Raw genomic sequence first — 23,427 nt, 5'->3', positions numbered from 1 at the left:
TGCCTGGTGGCCTGCTTGCCCCCAACTGCCCCCCCACCCCGCCGGCTTGCTCACCCCTAACCACCTCTGCCTTGGCCCCGCCACCATGGCTTTGTCTGGAAGGTCTCCCGGTCTAATTAGCATATTACCCTTTTATTAGTATAGAGTGGTAGCCCTGCGCACAAATCCGTGCACCAGTAGCTCTCCACCCGCTGCCCTGCCCTCCTGTAGCTCCCCTGCCCCCTCTCCCCCCCCATAGCTTGCTGCCCTGCCCCCTCCTGTAGCTCTCTGCCACCCGCTTGTAGCCAGTAGCTCACTGCCCCACCCTCCTGCTGATCAGTGATCCAGTCGTTCCACGGTCAGTCGTTACACTTCACGGCATAACGACCATTTAGATATTACATCTTTATTATATAGGATTATCTATCTGCTTCTTGACACTGAGCCTCAAATAATTAGGAACTGGAAGGCAATGGTGAAACAAGATTTGGTTCCTGCACCAGAACAATGCAGGATAAGACAACTGGAGGCAGGGTAGGAAATGGGACCACCTTACTTAATCAGAATTTTACTTTACAATGGGAATGCAAGGATAAAAATTTTCCTAGTACAGTGGTACTCAATCTCAGCATTCTGGTGTTCTGTTAAGAAAACTAATAATACAGAAAAATATTTATCTCAATGGATAGTTATTTCCTTGATTTGCTTTAATTACAGAACCTCTTAACCCCCAACTCCTAACCCCATCATGAATAATCTAGTTTAATACAAGTTAAGTCTATAAATAAGTTTGTTATTTCTCCTCAAAAAAAAAACCAAAAAAAAAAAAAACAAAAAAAACCCCACTTAAGTAATTTTTTAAAGAATTATTGTTTAAAAAATTTACCTAGAGAAATTAAAATATCAGTCATTTTGCCCCTATAACACATGGTGCTCAAGTTCAAGTATCAATGTCATATGCTCAACACATCACCCTTAGTTGTTCTGTTAGCATGCTGGCTTGGAGTCTTCTTAATCACTCTTTTCTTCTCCTTGATAATGCCTATACTCTGGCTTCAGCTCCCATGTGTTTTTGTGGATCCCTTTCACATTCTGAATACCAATTTCTTTTAAGATTTCCTTCAGGTACACCTGAAAAAGAAAAAACACAAAAAACCTAGAGATAACCACATTTGAGTAATAAAAATTATTATCCTGAAAGTACAAGATTTCTTTATAAAGAGGTTCAATGTTACCTTTTGATTCTACATATGCAATACATGATAACTGTATTCAACATATGATCATCTGCATTAAAGGGGTTGGAAGAGCTAAGTGCCAACAACCCGAGAGCTAAAAAAGTCTAGATGAAATTACACTAGAAAATTACTGGTGCCCGATGTTTATTAAGATGACACTGTACACCAAGTGTGATCTGCCCCTGAGTTCAGCAGCCTCACTCCGTTCATAGTCAGAGAGGGTTATTCTTAAACCAGTCATTTCAGAAACATGTAAAAAGTGACAAATATTTTTGGAACAATAATATTCTATGAGGCAAGCACATGATAGGTATCTAGAATTCTCAGTTCTACGGTGAGTTTTCAAACTTGCTATCAGGACACTTGTTTTTCCTGTGTAATAAAAGGAAGTCATTATTTGTATACTCTTATATCTTGGCCAAGCTTGTCAAGACAGGGTGAGGGACAAGAAGTGTAAGTTTGGTGACTGCCTGGGAGGCGGGGGGTTGAGAGAGGTGGAGGAGGGTATAGGAAGGGATTAATGAGAATGGATGGATGGAGATTTGACTTGGGGTGGTGAACACATAAGATAGTGTAGAGATGATGTATTATAGAATTGTGCACTTGAAACCTGAAGAATTTTGTTAACCAGTGTCAACCCAATAATTCCAAAAAAAAAAAAAAAGAAAAAAAAAAGAAAAAAGAAGTGATAATAAGACATGGGAAAAACCATGGTGGTGGCAGCTTTCCTGTGCTTGGCTCCTCTGAAAGAAAGAGGTAAGTGATAATGTAGGGCATCCTGCATAAATTCAATAGATATTAACCAAATGACTCATGGAAATGATAGCTATGATAAATGTAATGCTAAATCCGACCTCTGCTTGCCAATGCCCAAGGCCAAAAAGTATCCCACTATAAACTGACCAGCATAAATTATAGTTCTGTACCTCTTTCTAGAAGGAGAAAAGTTAATTATTTGACAGTGATTTTTTTTTTGCTACAGAACAAACCAATCGAACAATAACTTTTGTGTGTATGCTTCAAAGAACAAGTTCTAGTATTACAGTGACTCATCCCATTGATGAAAGATGTAATACTTTTTTTAATTTATTGAAATGAGGCACTAATTAGAAAAATGGTGATATTGCCTAGATAATGTTTAAGGCAGTGCCCTTCTCGAGTGTGGTGCTAGACTACCTGTATCAGAACCTCATGGGAAACCTGTTAAATAAACCCAGTTTTGGGCCTAGTGAATCAAAATCTCTGGGGTCAGGTCTTGGAATCTGCATTTTCAAAAGCCCCTAAGAGACTCTGATTTAAGTCGTTCCACAGCATCTGCTTTAAGGATTCTCATAATTCTAATACTCCAGGATGTCTGAGTCCCTGAAGTGTTCTCCAGAGCCCCACCATTGCATCAACCAACATAACCTAACATTATACCCTCCACTGGTATAAGCTCTACAGTTTATAAAGTCCTTTCATTTAGGGGAAGGCTGTCACCTAGGAACAATAGCTGATTAGCACTGGAATCACAAACAGGTTCCTTATCTGGATCTGGACAGGCTTAGTTCCACCACTTGAGCAGCATTTCCCATCCCAGCAAGTGGCAGCAATGAAGCAAATGAGGCCTGGGTTTCCCCAGGAGGCCTGCTTGCCTCCAACACCAGCAGTTGGCTTTACCAAAGGACCTGTGTACATGAGTAAGCAAAAAGGCTTGAGACATTTAGGTCATGTGCATGTCTGCCATCTGCCACTTCAAATTAGATTAAAAAAATTGGACACTTGCCCTAGCTGGATTGGCTCAGTGGATAGAGCATTGGCTTGTAGACTGAAGGGTCCCGGGTCCAATTCCAGTCAAGGGCACATGCCCGGGTTGTGGGCTCGATCCCTAGTAGGGGACATGCAGGAGGCAGCCAATCAATGATTCTCTCTCATCATTGATGCTTCTATCTCTCCCTATCTAAAATCAATAAAAATATATTTTAAAAAATGGGACACTTTAGGAACTACTTTCTAATTAAACAGGATGTATAAATGGAAAATGATGAGTTGGGCACGAATGATTTTCAGTTTAGATGCCAATAATGACATCTTTGTAAAATACAGAAGAATGGCGCTAGCCGGTTTGGCTCAGTGGATGGAACACGGGCCTGTGGACCCAAGGGTCCCGGGTTTGGTTCTGGTCGGGGGCACATGCCCAGGTTGTGGGCTCCATTCCCAGTAGGAAGCATGCAGGAGGCAGCCAATTAGTGATCCTGTCTCATCATTGATGTTTCTATCTCTCTCTCCCTCTCCCTTCCTCTCTGAAATCAATAAAAATATATAAAAAAACCACCACCAAAGAATAGTTTATTGTGAGACTGGTTAAGACCCTGTGCATAACAATCATACAACTGTGGATGCTTTCCAATGGGTCAAGAGTGACAAGAGCAATCACAGGAGCATTGTGGTTTCCTAATAGAAACTCTTTTAAATTTTTTTAAATTTTTATTTGTTTAAATATATTTATATTGATTTCAGAGAGGAAGGAAGAGAGAGATAGAAACATCAATCATAAGAGAGAAATCACTGATCGGCTGCTTCCTGCATGCCCCACACTGGGGATCAAGCCCACAACTGGAGTATATGCCCTGACCAGGAATCTAAGGGGGACCTCTTGGTTCATAGGTCAGTGCTCAACCACTGAGCCACGCTGGCTGGGCAGCTCTTTTTTTTCTTTTAAAGTATTGTTGGGGAGTAAGTTTCTCCTTGACTCCGCTCGCTGCAGCAAGTGTGGGAATACTTACTCCCCAAAAATTGGCGCAGCGAGCAGGTGAGCAGGATTCAGGAGTATGTGCGGACTCAGGAGCGAGTGTGCTCCTGACTTGGCATCAGGAACAAGATTTAGGGGTAAGTGCTCCGTCTGCCCCATAGAGGTTATGCTTCCTCCAACCGGGCTGTAGGGTCCCCAAGGAGATGCTCGGAGTGGCGCAGCTTGAGAGACTAAGCCTCTGGAGCCTGGTGGAGGAAAAGGTGGAGCTGGCATTGGTGGCCACCTGGGCCACCACTCAGGCTATGGAGTGCAGCTGCAGCAGAACCCTTCGCATAAAGATTTAATTGGCCCTGGGCTGTGTTCTGCTCCCTGGCCAAGCAACTATGAGAAAAGGGGATGGCCAGACTAATGGGACAATGCCTGCTGGCCACAGGGGTGGAGCAGCGATCTCCCATTCCAGGGAGTGTGGAGGGAAGACAATCCCCCTAGACCAGAGGGCCTCCGGGACTTTTATACTCTCCTGGAGAGGAAGAGTCTGATCTCCTAGACCAGTGGTTGGCAAACTCATTAGTCAACAGAGCCAAATATCAACAGTACAACGATTGAAATTTCTGTTCAGAGCCAAATTTTTTAAAACTTATTCTTCTAATGCCACTTCTTCAAAATAGACTCGGCCAGGCTGTGGTATTTTGTGGGAGAGCCACACTCAAGGGGCCAAAGAGCTGCATGTGACTCGCGAGCCGCAGTTTGCCAACCACTGTCCTAGACTGAGGAGCAGGCTGAGGCCCCGGTTGGGGCTACCCGAGGCCGCATGTTGAACTTGCTGATGTGGATGACAGTTTGACAGTTTGCTCTGTAGTGGCCTGGATAAATGTATGGGCCCAGTTACTAATGTTGATGGGTGTGAGTTAAGCCGTCCACGTGTGAGGCAGGCAACTCTCTTCCGTGCCAGAGTACATCTTAGGGAGACTGGACAGACGGTGTTTGCAGCTGGAGAAGATAAGGATCATCGCCATGCACAGCCCTGCGTGGTGCCTTCTCCATGGACATGGCTCCAGAAAGTCAAGGACAGTTTGCTTTTGCATAGGAGGGTCGACACTGGACTTTGGTTGCCCTCCCTCAGGGATCTTTGCATGGCCCTACCATTTGTCATGGTTTAATGGCAGGGGATTTAGCTACCTGGGGGTGGGGGGGGGGGGGAGTGAGGGCACGTACCAATGTTTCATTGTATTAAAGATGTTGTGCTAACCTCTGACTCTCTTGTCAGCAGTTATTATAGACCTATGTTGGTCTATAGACCTATGTTGGTCTTTTGAGTTATTAGGGAGTGTCCAGTTCCCACTTGGTGCTGTTGTTACAGCCAATTGTCAATTGTCCTGGAAGGGGGCAATGTAGGGTTGAACCCCAGAAATAGAGGGTGCCCAGTTGCCAAGAAGGCAGTTGTCGCCCAAGTGGGCGGAGAAGGGTACCTATCAGGTTTTGGTCCCAGTTATAGAAGAAAACTGGGAGCCAATACTCCCTTGTTGAGAGACAGTTGGCAGCCAACCATGTATACTGCCTTACAGGCCTGTGACCACACCAATGTCGGGAATAGCACAAACCCCAACTTTATTTTTAAAAAAATATATTTTATTGATTTTTTTTACAGAGAAGAAGGGAGAGGGATAGAGAGTTAGAAAATTCGATGGGAGAGAAACATCAATCAGCTGCCTCCTGCACACCTCCTACTGAGAATGTGCCCGCAACCAAAGTACAAGCCCTTGACTGGAATCAAACCCGGGACCTTTCAGTCTGTAGGCTGACACTTTATCCACTGAGCCAAACCGGTTAGGGCATAAACCCCAACTTTAGCAAAGTGGGGGCCTATTTAGAACAGAGGGCAGTGATAAGTACCAGCCCTCTGTCATAGGAATTGCAAGCCCTGTTGAGTCCTGTGACATATGAGATCCTGTCAAGGGATAAAGCTCCTATGGAGGAGCTACTCCCTAGTCCGTTCAGAGAGGGTATGCCTCTACTCCCGCAGACCATGTGGTATATAGATGGGTCTAGTAGGGAAGAACCCTGCTACATAGACAGCTGTGACTGTCTGTTTGGATACTGATGAATTATGTAGTTTGATTCAGATACTGGACAAAGTAGCCCTTTGGCCATTAGAAAAGACAGTTGGCTGTCTTTGTAGTTGCCACGACGGCACAAGCAACAGTGACTAGTAGGCCATCACCACAGGTGGCTCGCGAGCCGCGGTTTGCCGCTCTGTTGACTAATGAGTTTGCCGACCACTGGGTTAGATGAGTATATACGGAGGCATCCTCAGACACTACATGTGCAGGTAAAAGCAGCAGATGAACTGCTGCGACCCAAGGCCTTCGCCCTTGGCAGAGGGGGAATAGGCAGTGTGGATCTGGCCATGGACTGTTACTAGGGAAGGGCCCTAGGTAGCCCTCTTATCCCTTGGGGAAGAGGGTATAAATTACAGTTATACCCCTTGATCCAGCCCTGGGAATGTAACCAGTGTCCTATAAGAGATAGACAGGGAAGTACAGGCCATACAAGCCCTATCCCATAACCTCCTCCGAGTTTAGTAGGATAGACTATTAGGAGCATAGTGCCGGGCATTTGTGAGTTTTACTATTGGGGCCTGAGTATTAGTCCTAACATGTTATAGTTTGTATTGCTATTGTAGACTATGTACTCAAGGTGCTAGTAAATAGGCTAGAGCAGTGGTCGGCAAACTCATTAGTCAACAGAGCCGCAGTTTGCCGACCACTGGGCTAGGGTGACCTTACAAGACCATCCGGCATAAGGGGTAGAGTGTAAAAACCCCAATCAGTCAGTGTACGCCGGATGTTCAAGGCCAATCTAAGCATGGAAATCCTAATCAGGATGTTCAAGACCAAGTTGCCATAGGCAGGTGCAAGGACACAGCAGTTTCACTGTATACACGGTGCAAGCGCACCCTTCTATAACCCAAAAGATTAATGTCACTATTTGGCAAGAAGCCTCCTTTGTCTAAGTTAGTATAAAATATGTTTCTGACAGCCAGTGTGGCTGGCTCCTGTATAGCTCCTATGTTGGGGCTATATTGTAGGGAAGATGTATTACTGACCAGTGGGTGCTGGCTGTTTTTGCTAGGATGGCTCTTGTGTTTGCTACTGTATTAGTAAGAACTGCCTCTGTAAGGCTACTTTGAAGAACTGCTTTGTCTAATGGCTCTTTACTAGCAATGGCTACATAGCCACGGGCTCCTACAATAAAGATTCTCATATGCCTCACTTATGTCTTTTTCGTCCGATATTTGGCATCTAAGGAGGTCCAGTCCCTGGCAGAGGGACTCAGACCCAAAAGTTGGCGTAGTTGGGCATGATAAAGGACTTGTACACCAGACAGATGGCACAGCGAGCAAGAATCAAGGAGTAAGTACTCTGACCATAGGAGGAACTTGCTCTAACAATTAGCCCAGAGAGCAGGGTGAGCAGGATTCAGGAGTATATGTGGGCTCAGGAGCAACTGCTCCTGACAAGTATGTTTTTACTGATTTTTTTTTTGTTGTTTTTTTAGAGAGAGAAGAAGGGAGAGGGAAAGAGAAACATTAATGTGAGAGTGAAACATCTATTAGTTGTCTCCCACATGCATCCCAACCAGGGACTGAACCCACAACCTTGGCATGTACCCTGACTGGTATCATCGAACCAGTGACCTTTTTGGTGCATGAGACAATATTCAACCAACTGAGCCACACTGGCTAGGGGCTGATAGATGCCCTCTTGACTTCAAGTCTAGTGTGCCCTTTATAATCTACATATAGAACCATGAAAAGCCTAAAAAGCGTTACATACAAAATGTTAAGTAAAAATTCAGTTGCTTTCATGTGTAGTCCACCTTCATTTCACTAACTAGTATATTAAAAGGTTATGAAGTATTTTGTTTTATGAAAAATGTCACTTTTTCTCTTTTTTATAAGAATGTTATAAGATATCAGTTTGTCAATTTGTTAGGTAACAAGATGGGATTAGGGTCACATTCCCATGGTACAGAATTCTTTTGGGGGGTGGGGCATGGGGAGCAAACCTCTGGGGTTTTAGAATGTTCCCAAATGCAACCTAAGACCATTTAACTCTAACCAAATAAATTAACTTGGCATAAAATATTAGCAGAGAAAATAGTAGTATTGAAAAACAAGGTCAGAAAGATGCAAGTAGAGAACAGTGAGATCATATCATTCCTCTGCTTAAAAATGTTCTCAACGACTTCCCCTTTGGTCTACAGGTTGAATTCTAAACTTTTTATAGGAATCCATTCAGCTCTGCCTTTTACCTTTGGCCTCATCTTCTAACACTCCCCTTTATATATACTTGTCATTTCTGTGTCTGTAGGCTTCTTGTTTCTTCCATATGTTGTTCCCTTTTCCTGTAATGCTTATCCTCTTCCCTGAAATCTAAGCTCATCCTTTAAGATTCATCACTTTCTCAGAGAAACTTTCCCTAACAGTCCCGGCTCTCAACAATATAGCCCTCATAATATATTATAACCCTTTATTTTCTTATCTATCTCTCCTATCAAACCATGTTCATATTATAGTGTCTGCCTGCACATTACAGAGGCCCAGTGCACTTGTGCTAAGAGTAAACAAGCAAGCTAAGAGAATTGGAGAAGGGGTTGGTTGAGGGGACATCACTTAGAAGGTACAAGAATACACGGAGCTAACTCTAGTTCATTTTTAGAATTCAGGCTCTAATTAACTTATAAAGCAATGGCCCAGTTTGAGAAATAAAACTTGATTGAATAAACTGTATCACCTGAATCTGAATGACACTTATTGCTAAAATATTGTTGGGGACAACTGAGGGGGATATTTGAAGATTAATGCTCCTTTTTAAAAATTCATATATTCACACAAATATTTATTTTAGCACCTACTATGTGCCAGGTAGAGTGGTATAGTCAGTTTTTATCCTCAGAGTTCACAGTTTAAGGTAAGGCTATGTAGGGTGGAGACTAAGGCATATAAATAGACAATCAAAATAATATATGAGCACAGTAATAAGGACATATGGAGAGGATGTTATGGGAGCACTGAGAAGGGGCACCTAACTTGGCCTGAATCAAGATGTTAGGTTCTTTGAGGGTATATATTTGATCATTTAAATTGAATGGCAATTCTGTGCAGAAATCAAGAGAAACTAGTTCTCCTCTCACTTATTCTAAACATTGACTTTTCAATTTAACCTTTTGTCTGACTATTTGTATTTTAAACAAAGGATTCTAGAACTGAGTAGATAACTTTTACAAGACATAGTGTTAGAGAGATTTCTTTTTTCTTTTCTTTTTTTATATTTTTAAAAAGTGATTTCAGAGAGGAAGGGAGAGGAAGAGATGGAAATGTCAATGATGAGAGAGAATCACTGATTGGCTGCCTCCTGCACACCTCCCACTGGGATTGAGCCCACAACCCGGGCATGTGCCCTGACCAGGAATCAAACTGTGACCTCCTGGTTCATAGGTCGACGATCAACTACTGAGCCACCCCGGCAGAGCAGAGAGATTTCTCACTGCTGACTCTGTGCAGTGCTGCAGAACAAGATTTGAATAAACTGGCTGAGATATAGCAGTTCTTCACCAAAGGGATGTGTGGGAGAGTATTTCCAGTAAGTCCACATGCAGAGAAAAAAGGGATAGAATATTACCGCTTCCTTGGAAGGAAAAGGCACAACACATACTGAACCAAAGAAGTGATAGGATGTGGTTTGCATTTGTGGGTCAAGATAGAATTGCGGTGGCCAAAAAGCCAGAAATCCACAGATCAAACTTATAAAGCAATGGCCAAAGATCAAGACAAACCTATTTTAGTCTCTTTTACTCCTTCCTTCCCTTCCTGCACCCCCAGCTATTTCTTACATGTTTTCCACCTACTGCTCTGCCAACCAAATGAAGGATCTGCATTTCATTTTATCAGGAATTTCAGTGCATTACATAAATAATAATAAATGAACTATATCTAAATTCCTAGAAGTTGATAAAAAAGATATAGCTTTGATAAAAAGCTGATCACCAGTAATACTGCTTTAGGTAGTAAGCCAATACTATGACTCTACTAGTCACAAAATGTTCCCAAGTTGGACTGAATATGCAATATGCAAATCTACACCAAAGCCAGCACTGGTTAATGCAGTCACCAAAAGGAGTCACCATATGCTTCTTATAAAGTGACCCAAGGGGAAGAAGGGCATTATCAGTTCTGTGATGCTATCAGAGTATCACTTCATGTTCGTATGATTTTTGTGTGACTGACTGTGACTCCTTTAAGCAAGGTCAACAGAACAGAGGACTTACTGATACTGGTGAAATTATTAGTGGCTTCAAAGCACACATTGTTTCATAAAAAAAAAATAAACTACACATTAAGCATAAGCAGTGAAGAAATGCAACATAGGTTTTTCACCTCTTTACATATAGAAAACTGGGAAGAGGAGAGGGAAAGTGAACTGGGGACATCTCTGGAACATGAGCCACCTTGGCATTTGTCTCCTCTTTTCCTTCTTTGGTTTCACTTCTCCTGTCTTACAGGACCCTGCGCCCTATCTTCCTCTCAGGGTCCTGTTGGCTGCATTCCTCTCTTTGTAATACTCTTAAGAAGCAGAAAGATGATGGTGATGAAATGGTCAAGGCACAAACCCTACCAATGCCTGCCCTATCTTATGGCTTAATCCAAGTTGTGAGAAAATAATTTATTATTGCATTAATATTTGTGTGCTGGTAAATCATCTTACTTTCAGAAACACTTCATCTATCTGGAATTGGCAAAATATTCATGTTTGCATATTTCAGATAAAGTTCACTTCCTTTGGGCCAAAACTTTTAATTTTAACTATTTGCTTAATGACATGCTTTCTAAATTGTGTTAGTTCATTTGTATGCTGAACATAATATAACCTTAGAATACTGCAAGGCATTCCAAGACTGAGATATGATGGCTTCCAACTGAGAAAAAATATATAAATATATAGTTAATGTTGAAGTGGTTGAAAGAAAAATACAATCAGAGATCCCATGAAGATGAAAACAACTCCTTTTGGAATTTAAATATGATAGAACCATGGCAACTATCTATTATTGCATTTGGTGTGAGGTATAGTTTTAAAGTACAAAATATATCTTCATAGTTATTATTTGTATACTTGAAAATGTTGCCAGAATCTAACAGGCAAGCAAAGAGACTCTGTAGGTATATATTTTGCCAATGGAGAATTAAAATGTTTAAAATACATATTTTTTTTTTATTGTTGATAGTATAAAAAATATTTTCCATTTTCACCTCTTTTACCCCCCTCCACCCAGCCTCTATCCCCCTCACCAGTTCTTCACCACCCTATTGCCTGTGTCCAGGGGCTATGCATATAAGTATATAAGTTCTTTGATTTATCTCTTCTCATCCCCCCAGTCCTGACATCAAGGTATGTCAGTCTGCTCTATTTGTTGGTCAATTCATTTTGTTCACTAGATTCCACAAATAAGTGAGATCATGTGATATTTGTCTTTCTCAGATTGGCTTATTTCACTTAGCATAATGCTCTCCAGGTCCATCCATGCTGTCCCAAAGGGTAAGAGATCCCTCTTTTTTACAGGTGCATAGTGTTCCATTATGTGAATGTCCCACAGCTTTTTTATCCATTCACCTACTGATGGGCACTTGGACTGTTTCCAAATCGTAGCTAGCCTATCTAATAAAAGAGTAATATGCAAATTAACCATCACTCCACTACACCCACAAGCCACGCCCACCAGCCAATCAGGAGCAAGTATGCAAATTAACCCAACCAAGATGGCTGTGGCCACAGAGCAAGCAGGAGGCTTGGGTTTCCCGGCAATGGAGGAAGCCAAGCTTTCCGCACACCCTGGCTGGCCCAGGCCTCCACTCAAAGCTACAAAGTTTCAATTATAGAAGATAAATAAAAACCAACAAAAATGGCGGCAGCCACGGAGCTGGAGAGAGCAGGAGGCTTGAGTTGCCCCCGGCGATGGAGGAAGCCAAGCTTCCAAGCTTCCACAGCCCAGGCCTCCGCTCAAGGCTACAAAGTTTCAATTATAGAAGATAAATAAATTCCAACAAAAATGGCTGCAGCCATGGAGCAAGCAGGAGGCTTGGCTCCACTCAAGGCTACAAAGTTTCAATTATAGAAGATAAATAAATCCCAGATACCAGGGCCTCTGCTTGGGTCGCCGGGGGTGTGTGGCCAGCCTGCAAACCACCACAAGCCCCTCACCCAGGCCGACCCACGCCCCAAGGGAACCCCCACCCTGATCCGGGACACCCTTCAGGGCAAACCAGCCGGCCCCCACCCGTGCACCAGGCCTCTATCCTATCTAATAAAAGAGTAATATGCAAATTGACCATAACTCCAACACACAAGATGGCTGGCCCCATGTGGACACAAGATGTCCGCCACAAGATGGCCAGCAGAGGAGGGCAGTTGGGAGGGACCAGGCCTGCAAGGGAGGGCAGTTGGGGGCGATCAAGCCTGCAGGGGAGGGCAGTTAGGGGCAAACAGGCTGGCAGGGGAGCAGTCAGGCATCAATCAAGCTGGCAGGGGAGTGGTTAGGGTGTGATCAGGCTGGCAGGCAGAAGCAGTTAGGGGCAATCAGGAAGGCAGGCAGGTGAGCCAGCAGTCCTGGATTGTGAGAGGGATGTCCGACTGCCCGTTTAAACTCAACTTAAACTTTTTAAGTTATAGTTCAGTGGATTTTAGTATATTCACTAAATATACTAAATCGAGGGGTCCCAGATTGGAGAGGGTGCAGGCTGGGCTGAGGGACATCACCCCCCCACCCCGTGCACAAATTTCGTGCACCGGGCCTCTAGTCTATAATAATAAAAGCATAATATGCTAATTAGACCAGATGTCCTTCTGGATGACTTTCCAGACGAAGCCTGGGCTGCGAGGGAAGCCCGGATCTCAGGTGCCAGAGGGAAGCCGGTGCCAGCAGCCGGGAAAAGGAAGGCCTACTCTTGGACGAATTTCGTGCATTGGGCCTCTAGTTCTATATAATAAAACCCTAATATGCAAATCAACCAAAGGGAAGAATGACAGGTCGCTATGACAAGCACTGACCACCAGGGGGCAGACGCTCAATGCAGGAGCTGTCCCCTGGTGGTCAATGGGAGCGCCGCTCAGCCAGAAGCCAGGCTCACTGATCCTTAGCACTGCCTTGGAGGCTGGAGGTAAGGAGCAAGGGGTCCCGGACTGCGAGAGCCCCGGACTGTGTGGGTGATGTCTGACTGCCTGCTTAGGCCCTGGGGGGTCGGGCCTAAGCCAGCAGTCAGACATCCCCCGAGGGCTTCTGGACTGAGAGAGGGCGCAGGCCGGGCTGAGGGACCCCTGTCCCCGAGTGCACGAATATCATGCACTGGGCCTCTAGTTTGGCAATAAAAAGGAATGAAATACTGGCAGGTGCTACACCATGAATAAAACTTGAAAATATTATGCCTAAATGAGAGAAGCCAGTCATAAGATATCACATATTATATGGTTCCATTTAGATGAAACTTCCAGAATAGGCAAATCTATAAAGACAGAAAGTAGACTAGTGCTTGCTTAGGGTCTGGGATAAGAGGAAAGGGGGCCCTAGACGGTTTGGCTCAGAGGATAGAGCGTCAGCCTGTGAACAGAGGGTCCCAGGTTCAATTCCAGTCAAGGGCACATGCCTGGGTTGCAGGCTCAATCCCCAGTAGGGGGCTTGCAGGAGGCAGCTGATCAATGATTCTCTCTCATCATTGATGTTTCTCTCTCTCTCCCCCTCTCCTTTCTCCCTGAAATCAATTAAAATATATTTAAAAAAGATGAAAGAAAAGAGGAAAGGGGGAGTGATTGCTAATAGGTATGGGGTTTCTTTCTGGAGTGAAGAAAATGTTCTAAAATTGATTGTGGTTGATGGCTATACAACTGTGCGAATATACTAAAATCCACTGAACTATAACTTAAAAAGTTTAAGTTGTACTGAAAATAAGGTTTTTAAATTTGGAGAAAACAAGGAGACCTCTCCAGATCATAACAACAAATTGAGATAACATAATTTTTAAAGTATTAAATTATCATGGGTAAAGTAATGTGTCCAACAGTGGCTGGCTCTGTGTGTCAGTTCATATATACTGGAAAACATGATGGAACTAGAATATCTGTCTTGGGACATTCTAGAAGGAATGGCTCTATAATGCTGTAGTACAGAGCTTTAGGCCAGCACTACAAGGTCTGCCGTTTACAGGGGTATCTCAATGCCCCTTCTGAGATGGAGAAACTGGGAGGCTTCAAACACTTATCTAAATCTACATTTTTCTCTAATTCAGAGACTAATGCAAAGAAAATGATTTCTTTGCTGAGGCAATTCCCATAAGAATTGCAAGCCTAAAAACAAGTCCTAGCATGCTCAGGGAATAAATAAAATCAGGAAAAAGAGGTCAATAAGCTTAAAAACTTACTTTACCTCCCTTTAAATCAAATTGGACAGGAAGTGGGGGGGGGGAGAGTTTATGGGTAATGCGATTTTCAGATAAAATATAAATATCGTGACCTACTGCTATTAATTAAAAATTCTATGTAAATTTGTATATAAATAAATGCCCAATTTTGTTTTCTGGATGCCTATGTCAGATATTACTTTTTTAAAAAACGTATTTTATTGATTTTTTTACAGAGAGGAAGGGAGAGGGATAGAGAGTTAGAAACATCGATGAGAGAGAAACATCAATCAGCTGTCTCCTGCACACCCCCTACTGGGGATGTGCCCGCAACCAAGGTACATGCCCTTGACAGGAATTAACCTGGGACCCTTCAGTCCGCAGGCCAACGCTCTATCCACTGAGCCAAACCGGTTAGGGCTCAGATATTGCTTTTATCAACATAGTATCTCATGTAAAATCTGGACTCAATTGGTCATGTTAGTAAATTAACACAAATCTTACCTTATTTAGAAACATGATAAAAAAAAAAGGCTGAAACAAACCATGTAAGTTGAAAGAGAAAATGGTACTATCCCATAATAAACTTGGTAGAACTATTGCTTATTAGTACATTTTATTCATAGGGAAAATATTAAAATCTCATAAATATTTAAATTTCATCCATTTATATTCAACGTAGTTAATAATTTATTTTAGCATGACATTTCATATTTTAAACCTTGTAATTAATGCTTCACTTCATAAAGTTAGCAAATAATTACTTAAAAAAAAAAATACAACAGCCCTGGCTGATTGCTCAGTGGTTAGGGCATTGGACTGCATACCAAAGGGTTGTGGGTTTGATTCTGGGCCTCAGTTGGGGCATGTGCGAGAGGCAACCTATCGATGTGTCTCTCTCACATTGATGTTTCTCTCCTTCCACCCCCTCTTCTTCCTCCCTTCCACTCTGAAAAATCAGTGGAAAAAATATCCTCAGGTGAGAATTAAAAAAAAAAAAAAAAAAAAAAAAAAGAAAAGAAAAGTAACAGGAGTCTCACAAAGGACTGTCATTAATTAAAATGCTCTATTGGGAAATTGGTGGTCTTTTTAGTTTTAATAGTACCATTCAAAAATAATAATTTCCAGTTATAGGAAAAATGAAGAGAGAACTAAAAGAAAATACGTAAACAAAAAGATGATAAATATTTAGGAGGGAAAAAAGAGAAAACAAAACTTACTAAGTAGTAAATTTGGGAATGAGTTTCGAACATTTAAAAATACCTATTTTTACTTTGGATTAGGAACTAAATGAGCTGAGGTAAAGCTTAAATTCTCTACATACCTGCTTTATTTTTTTTTTTTTTTTTTTTTTTTTTAAATATATTTTATTGATATTTTACAGAGAGGAAGGGAGAGGGATAGAGAGCTAGAAACATCGATGAGAGAGAAACATCGATCAGCTGCCTCCTGCACACCCCCCACTGGGGATGTGCCCGCAACCACAGTACATGCCCTTGACCGGAATCGAACCTGGGACCCCTGAGTCCGCAGGCCGACGCTCTATCCACTGAGCCAAACCGGTTTCGGCCATACCTGCTTTAGATTAATGATGATAATCCTATTTAATAAAGAGGGAATATGCTAATTGACCCTCATGCCATTGCAAAGATGGTGGCACCCACAGCCAATAAGGAGGGAATATGCTAATTGACTGCCACACCCTCAAAAATAGCGGTGCCCACAGCCACATGATGGCAGTGCCCAATCCTCTCAGCCCTACTGGGGCACCTGCCTCCGAGTCCCCCAGTCCCCTCAGACCCCAGCTGCCCAGGGCTGGCCCAAGGCACAGGCAAGCCTCGGATGGCGGCTGCCCAGACACCCAGGGTCAACCGAGGCTCAGGTAACCAGGGCCGGCTGAGGCAGCAGCAGAGGTGTGATGGGGCGTCACCTTGCCCAGATTGCCTCCCACCCGAGGTCTCCTTGACTGTGAGAGGGGGCAGGCCGGGCTGAGGGACACACCCCCCTCCAGTGCATGAATTTTCATGCACCAGGCCTCTAGTTCTTAATAATAGAGAAATTAGAAAGCAGTTTGCCTGAGAGAGAAATTAGCTTTTTATTTTTTTTCATTAAAAGGGATTCCTATTGTTAGGAGAAAAAAAAATTCCTCATCTGAGGATATTTTTTCCATTGATTTTTAGAGAGTGTAGAAAGGGGGGAGGGAGGGAGGGAGGAGAGACAGAAGGAGAGAGAAACATCGATATGAGAGAGACACATCGATTGGTTGCCTCCCATGAGGGATCAAACCTGCAACCCAGGTACATACCCTTAACTGGGAATGAACCCGCAACCTTTTGATGTACAGGATGACACTCCAACCAACTGAGCCACTTGGCCAAGACTGTTAGAAAAACATTTTCCTTGTTTATCTACAGACACACACACACACACACACACACACACACACACACACACACACACACTAGAGGTCTGATACACGAAGATTCGTGCAAGAATGGGCCTTCCTTACCCTGGTTGCCGGCACTGCCTTTGCTCCAGCCAGAGCCGCCTTTCTGCCTTCCCACGCTGCCCAGAGTGGCTGGGGCGGTGCGGAATGCCTGCGTCATCGCCCCGGCTGCTTGGCGCCTGCACATGCAAATTACCCCCATCTTTGTTGATAATTTGCATACTCACTCCTGATTGGCTGGTGGGCATCACGAAGGTATGGTCAATTTGCATATTACTCTTTTATTAGTGTAGATGTGTAGATGTGTGTGTGTCAGAATATAGAAGAGGCAATGTAGTAAGAGATATTCCTAGACTGAAGTCAGGACAAGTGGGTTTAAGCTACTAAGCAACTCCATTCTAAGGCTCTATACATTAGAAAGGTTACCTTTCAGATCCTGAGTCAAATGTATATATATAATTTTAATTATGTAAGTTATATAATAAAAGTCTGTGTGTATGTGTATATATATATACATACATATATATACACACACACACACACATACATACTTATATATATAGAATGAAGAGGAAATAGGAATATGGGTATCTGGCTTGAGCAATTTGGGGAATGGTGGTGTCACTTTAAATGGAATAGTCTGGGGAAAGCTTTGGAGGGGTGTAGAAATCAAGAGTTCTGCTTTGAGCACACTAAACTTGAGACTACAATAAAATGACTAACACTGATTAGGTGTTAACTCTGTACCAGGCAGTGTGGCACAAGGTAGGACAGGCAGTGGGTCCTGGTTGGCAGAGTACTCCTATCCCAACCTCTTGGTTCAGGAATGGGCACAAACCTCTACCAGGTCAATAAGATCTTCCCTGGGGTTTTTACTGGAATAGTCAGAACATATATTCTCTTCTTGCTTAGGGGCTGCTAGCTATAGGCTGCTTTAGGGGATCATTTTGGCTATTACATAGCAAGATCCTGCCTAAGAATAAAGATTACTCACAAGAAACATAGAATGATTATGAGAGATGAAAGGAACAGTTCTAACTAAAAAATATTATTATCTGGATCTAGCCATATTTAAAGGTAGGTTCATTCCTGAACTTCCCGGCTACTGTAGCCAATATATTCTATTTCTGTTTAAGCTAGTTAGTTTGAGTTGAGTTTCTATTCCTTACAACTGAGAGTCCCAACCAATTCACAGATCTATAATAGCATATAGTGGTAAATAAAAGTTTATTTTTTGACAGGAGAAATTCTAAATATGTAAAATTTTCTAGTAATTTTATCCTTTAAAAAAATATATCTTCCTGATGCCAAATTGTGCTTAAATTACTTCTATTTAACTTTACTCTGGCCTGTCTGAAAATAAACTCTGAGGATTAGGTTAACATTACTTTATTGCTGCACTACTTAATGAAAAGCCTACTTTGTGTAAATAAGCAACAACCTGTTGAGCATTGTTCAGTGCTGGGGAACTTGAAGTATGGGAATCAAGCTGCCTCAAACATTTTGCCTAGTTTTTCTTGTTGATTTAAATTTACCTCAATAAAAGCATACAAATAGTTCAATAACATTCTTAACCAAATAAAAATTATTCACTGGATTGACAAGATTGGGTATGTTGATTTACAGGGGCTTATTAATAATTAAAGATAAATTTCCCTAATTCTTGACCTGAAATTCAATGGATGTAGCACAAAAAAATTAAATGGCTCAGTTATCAGGAGAGCTGATTTTGGATGACACTTTTAATAGAAATGTATTTAAAGGAACCTTGGTAAATGGGTTCTGTGCTAGAAAAGAGTGTTAGTGCTCCAAGTGATCTTGGCAGTTTAATGTTTCAAAGGGAGCAATTAGATAAAGTTTCTAATGATTTGTATTTTTGAAGGAAATCCTATTTTATATATGCTTCTATTTTAAAGATATAATAAAATATAAAGGAAGACTAGACACAATAAATAATAATAATAATAAAAAACACTAGACATAACACATTCAAAATGACAGATCAAAAATTGCCAGGGGACAAATAATAGAATTCCTCTGATAGTTCAGTTTGGGTAGCCAACATTTAAACTGTAAGAACACTCCTTTAAATGTTACTGACAGTGTTTCTGACTTTACATCAGTTACCGGAGCTTGGCCTTTTAAATCAGCTTATTTGCCCTTTAACTCCTTGATTGTTTATGCAAGTCATATACTGGTGAATGAGAAAGAAAGACTGGCCCTGAGGACAGCTTCTCTAATTAATAATTTTGCTTACAGAAGTAAAGGCTTTTAGGAAGAAGAATATGGAAAGGAAGGAATTGGAAAAATCAAGAAAATACTTAAAAATTCACTCAGAATGCATAAAAATGACATTTGGAAGGCCAGAAAGCGGATGGTAACTTAAGAATATGGTAGTAGTATTAATGAGGATGTGTTGAAGTGATACACTTCATGGTTAGAAACTTCTCAAAAGTTGTATTGAAAACCATGTGAAAATGAGAGAATGTCATTAAATTCAGGTACTAAAAAAGTGATTATTAACATGAACAAGATATTTTTCTTCCCTTTTACATGGGACTAAAAAATGTGTTTCATAATAATATTAAAAATAATTATTTGCAAAATACTTGACAGTTAATGCATCTTTCATAAACATTAATTATTTATAGGGATACTATAAATGGTATTATTTTAAACACTTACATATTTTAATTTTATAATATCATAAACATTCAATATAAATAATAGGTATATTTTATATTAAGTATGTCATATGTTAAGTAATTTAAATGTTAAATAGATGATATATTATACATTAAACATATTTAAGTATCTTGTCCAGGACTAACTGGCTAAATGGTAGGGCTGGGACTTAAACTCCGATTCCGTAACTCCAAATCCAGTACTCTTTCCATCATATCAGGAAACCCTTTCCTGGATCTTTATGCTACACTGGGTTCCTTCATTCTCATTACTGCTTAGACTAAAATCAAATTAGTAACAGTGTACAGATGATCATTAGAACAAACTCACTTAATGTAATGTGTACCTTTTACAGGGAACAGTTACCTATATGAAGATGAGTTGGGCTTTGGCCACTTTTTTCTAGGTCAATCAATAGGCTTTGCCACTCAGCTCAAATGTGAGAGGGAGGTAGAGAGAAGGAGATGAAATAGGAGGGGAGAGAATTAGATTTAGAGCTGGAAAGGATCACAAAGATAATCTACTCCCTTAATTTTAGAACTGGAAGTGACTTCCCTAGACCCTACTGAGGGAAATGGCAGGGCTGGAACGAATTCTTGCCTTCTCCTCTAAGCAAGTATAATTGTAGCCCTGATATTCTACACTTTCTTAAAACTGGCTTTTTGTCCTCCATTCCTGGTATAAATGAGATCAGGCTTGAAAAATCCATCTGAGGAAAATATGGTGGCTCTGGATACGGAAGATATAACCATTTCCCCTTTTCCAAATTAATTCATCTAATATTTACTGAATTTCTACTGTGTTGCAGAGTATATAAATATTTAGGGAAGTGAATATACAATTCTGTATTTAAGAACCTTATGCTTGCTGAGTCAATTCAGTCTCTAAATAATAAAACTATTATGCCCAGGCAGTGTGGCTCAGTGGTTGAATGTCGACCTATGAACCGGGAAGTCACAGTTTGATTCCCAGTCAGGGCATATGCCTAGATTGCGGGCTCCAGCCCCAGTGTGGGGCGTGCAGGAAGCAGCCAATCAATGATTCTTTCTCATCATTGATGTATCTATCTCTCTCCTTCTCTGAAATCAATAAAAAATATTTTAAAAAATGATTATAAAATAATTTAGTTTCTAGATCATTGGTTCACAAGCTCTTTGAGGGTCCTAGGTCCTCTATGAGGACCTGATATAAACTATGGATCTACTCCCCAGAAAAATCCATGCCTTTTTGTACATATTCAAGAGATTACTGGATCCTCTTAAAGCCAATGAATTAAAGAAAGCTCCATTATAAGAGATTCACTGAGTACCAACACATAAAAATTATCTGAAGAACCAAAATTGAGAGAATCACTAGTTATCCCTTTTCTTTGATGCAGATGAATAAACTTTAAAAACATGCCATTGTTGGGGGTGGGCAGCCAGGGAGAGGTCAATGGAGGAAAAAGCAGACTTATGTAATACTTTAAACAATAAAGAATTTAAATAAAAAATTAATAATCTAAATTCAGATAGTTTTGTGCCAGTTAAGACATTAAATATAAGTTTGGGTCAGGTTAGCTCAATCAAGAACACCCAACGGTAAGCTGAGCTCACTCAATCATCCCTGAGTTAGCTGTCCCTTCGGCCCGTCATCTCTGAAAACTCTAGTTCCCTGAGAAACTAGGTGGGCCCAAGTAGCCGTATTTGTTGTGTAGTAGTAGTTGAAGTAGTTATAGTAGAACTAGTAGTAGTTTTTTAAAAAAAAAAAAGGCATTAAAAAAAGTTTGCTATAAAACAGTATGCCTTGTTTCGCTGGCAGCAGCCTCACATATCTCGTATTTACTGCATCTCTGGATAGTATTATTTCCTCTTGTGCTTAATTTAATCTCTTGTTTTGTACAGTAACATGCTGTACACTCTTGTAGCCTAGGAGCAATAGGCTATCCCGAATTGCCTATAAAGGCATGTTGTATGTATGTGTACATAGTATGAATGTTATGTATGACATAGTAATAGATCTGTTGTATCACCATTAAAAAAAAAAAGTGCCATTGCATGTTAAGGCAAAGGAACTCTTTTGCTAGTACCTTCTGAATGTCCCTCTATAAATGTCTATTTCCATATATGGTATTATTATTCAATGAGAATATGTTGTTTGTATTCAGAGTTTCCGGATTGACTTTTTCATATTTACATAAAACACAAAGATAGACTTCATTAAAACTGGAAGAAACACGGCTTAGCTAATGAATTATTCTATTTCAACTTTTTTTTCCTAGCTTGGAATGCCGCTTCTGAGGCTTTGATGCTGAAGGGAATGAAGTCATTAAGATGAGTTGATAATACTATAGTATGAGCACTTTCCTGCTGTCTATTAAAAAAATTACTTAAGATATTTTGGAATTTAAATTAATTTCTTAATGAAAAAGTAAAAGATTGAAGTATAACAGTAGAGAAATCTCTGCACAAGTGAGAAACTGTACAATCAATACTGAAGTTTCATAAATCATTTTCTACAGCTTTGAATAAATAGGGGGAAAAAGTACCAAGCCCTTTAAATAAGAAATGATTTGGTTATGTTAAAAAGTTTTTAAAAACTGTTTATCTTGCTATATATTCTGAAGCAAATAAACAGAACAGTTAGAATTAACATATCCTTGAGCATACTAGCAAAGTGGACAACTGATCAAAGAAACTAGATAAAAGGACAGAAAATAAAAGGTTTTGCATTTAACTTTTAAAACTTGTAAGTAAATACTGCTATAATTCAATTTGATGCTTTGCTAACGTTAAGTATAAGAAAGAGAAACAGAAGGAAATGTCAAAGGCTGGAGAAAGGATTTGGATCCCTTTACTTAATTCCAGCATTTTAAATGGATTAGATATACAAATTATTAACAAATATGCACAAAAGTCTGGAGAATTGGTAAAAATGATGATTTAAAGAACAAACAAGATTTCAAAAACTTCAATTTATTTCCTTAAAAATTCAGAATAGGCAAACCTAACTACAGTCTAAACAAGCATCAGGAGGCAGTACTGCCAGTTTAAAAGGACCTAATGCTAATGTTAGGTAGATTCTGATTTTAAAAATCCATTACAGAATAGCCCACAAGGCAGAATAAACTCTCTCATTGTGACAGACTAGTATGACTCTTAAAAGAATGTGATTCTTCTAAGACACATTTTCCAATTAAAAAAAGGAGTTGAGCTTTTTTGGAGGAGGCTAGGAGAACATAAGAAAGACCAGAAATTACATAAAAAATGACTTCAGGCTTAATGTTCAGGATCAATCAAAAGGAGGATAAATTCACCCTTATTTCTTATGCAACTATATTAATATTAAATATACTTGAAATTCAAAATAATGAAACTGATGTTATTAACAAAAGAAAGCTGCATTAATACACCCTTTCTGCCATTAGCATGGTGCATGTGAACTTACATATGATACACCTCTCTTTAGTGGTGCACTGTTAATGAAGGACACATTTAAAGGATCAATGTGAGCATATACATACCACAGGCTGTTTTGTGATGTCCACCAAGTCCTTAAGATTATAATACTGATGTTTCTCAAAAGCTGAAAATAGCATGTCTAAAACATATTGTTTATCAGCTCGAGCTCGTTTTCCATCTTCTTTCTTTTTCCTTTCATATTCAATCTATGTGCAAAAAGCAAAAGAAATAAAAGCATCAATTCAACATGCTCACTCTGAAACAGGCATTTTCTTTCTTTCCTTTTTTAAAAAAAATACATTTTTATTGATTTCAGAGAAGAAAGGAGAGGGAGAAAGACATAGAAACATTAATGATGAGAGACAGAATCATTGAATGGCTGTCTCCTGCATTCCCCCTACTGGGGATCAAGCCCATAACCCGGGCATCTGCCCTGACTGGGAATCGAACCGTGACAT

General features: G+C 40.6%; 1 protein-coding gene across 1 annotated transcript in view; it reads right to left on the bottom strand.

The window, feature by feature from the left end:
* Nucleotides 1–333: 333 nt before the first annotated feature.
* The window catches only part of GTF2F2 (general transcription factor IIF subunit 2), a 166,374-nt gene continuing 143,280 nt past the window's right edge, over nucleotides 334–23,427 (bottom strand). Inside the window, exons 7-8 of the mRNA XM_080658624.1 lie at nucleotides 23,032–23,175; nucleotides 334–1,110 (exon numbers count right to left, since the gene is read on the bottom strand). Coding sequence (XP_080514750.1) covers nucleotides 991–1,110; nucleotides 23,032–23,175 — 264 coding nt within the window. The 3' untranslated portion in view covers nucleotides 334–990. The remainder of the gene's footprint in view (nucleotides 1,111–23,031; nucleotides 23,176–23,427) is intronic.

The sequence above is a fragment of the Plecotus auritus genome (assembly GCF_963455305.1).
Source record: "Plecotus auritus genome assembly, chromosome: 3".
Taxonomy (NCBI): domain Eukaryota; kingdom Metazoa; phylum Chordata; class Mammalia; order Chiroptera; family Vespertilionidae; genus Plecotus; species Plecotus auritus.
Note: the sequence above shows the minus strand (reverse complement) of the source record. Positions and strands in the feature narration are given on the sequence as shown.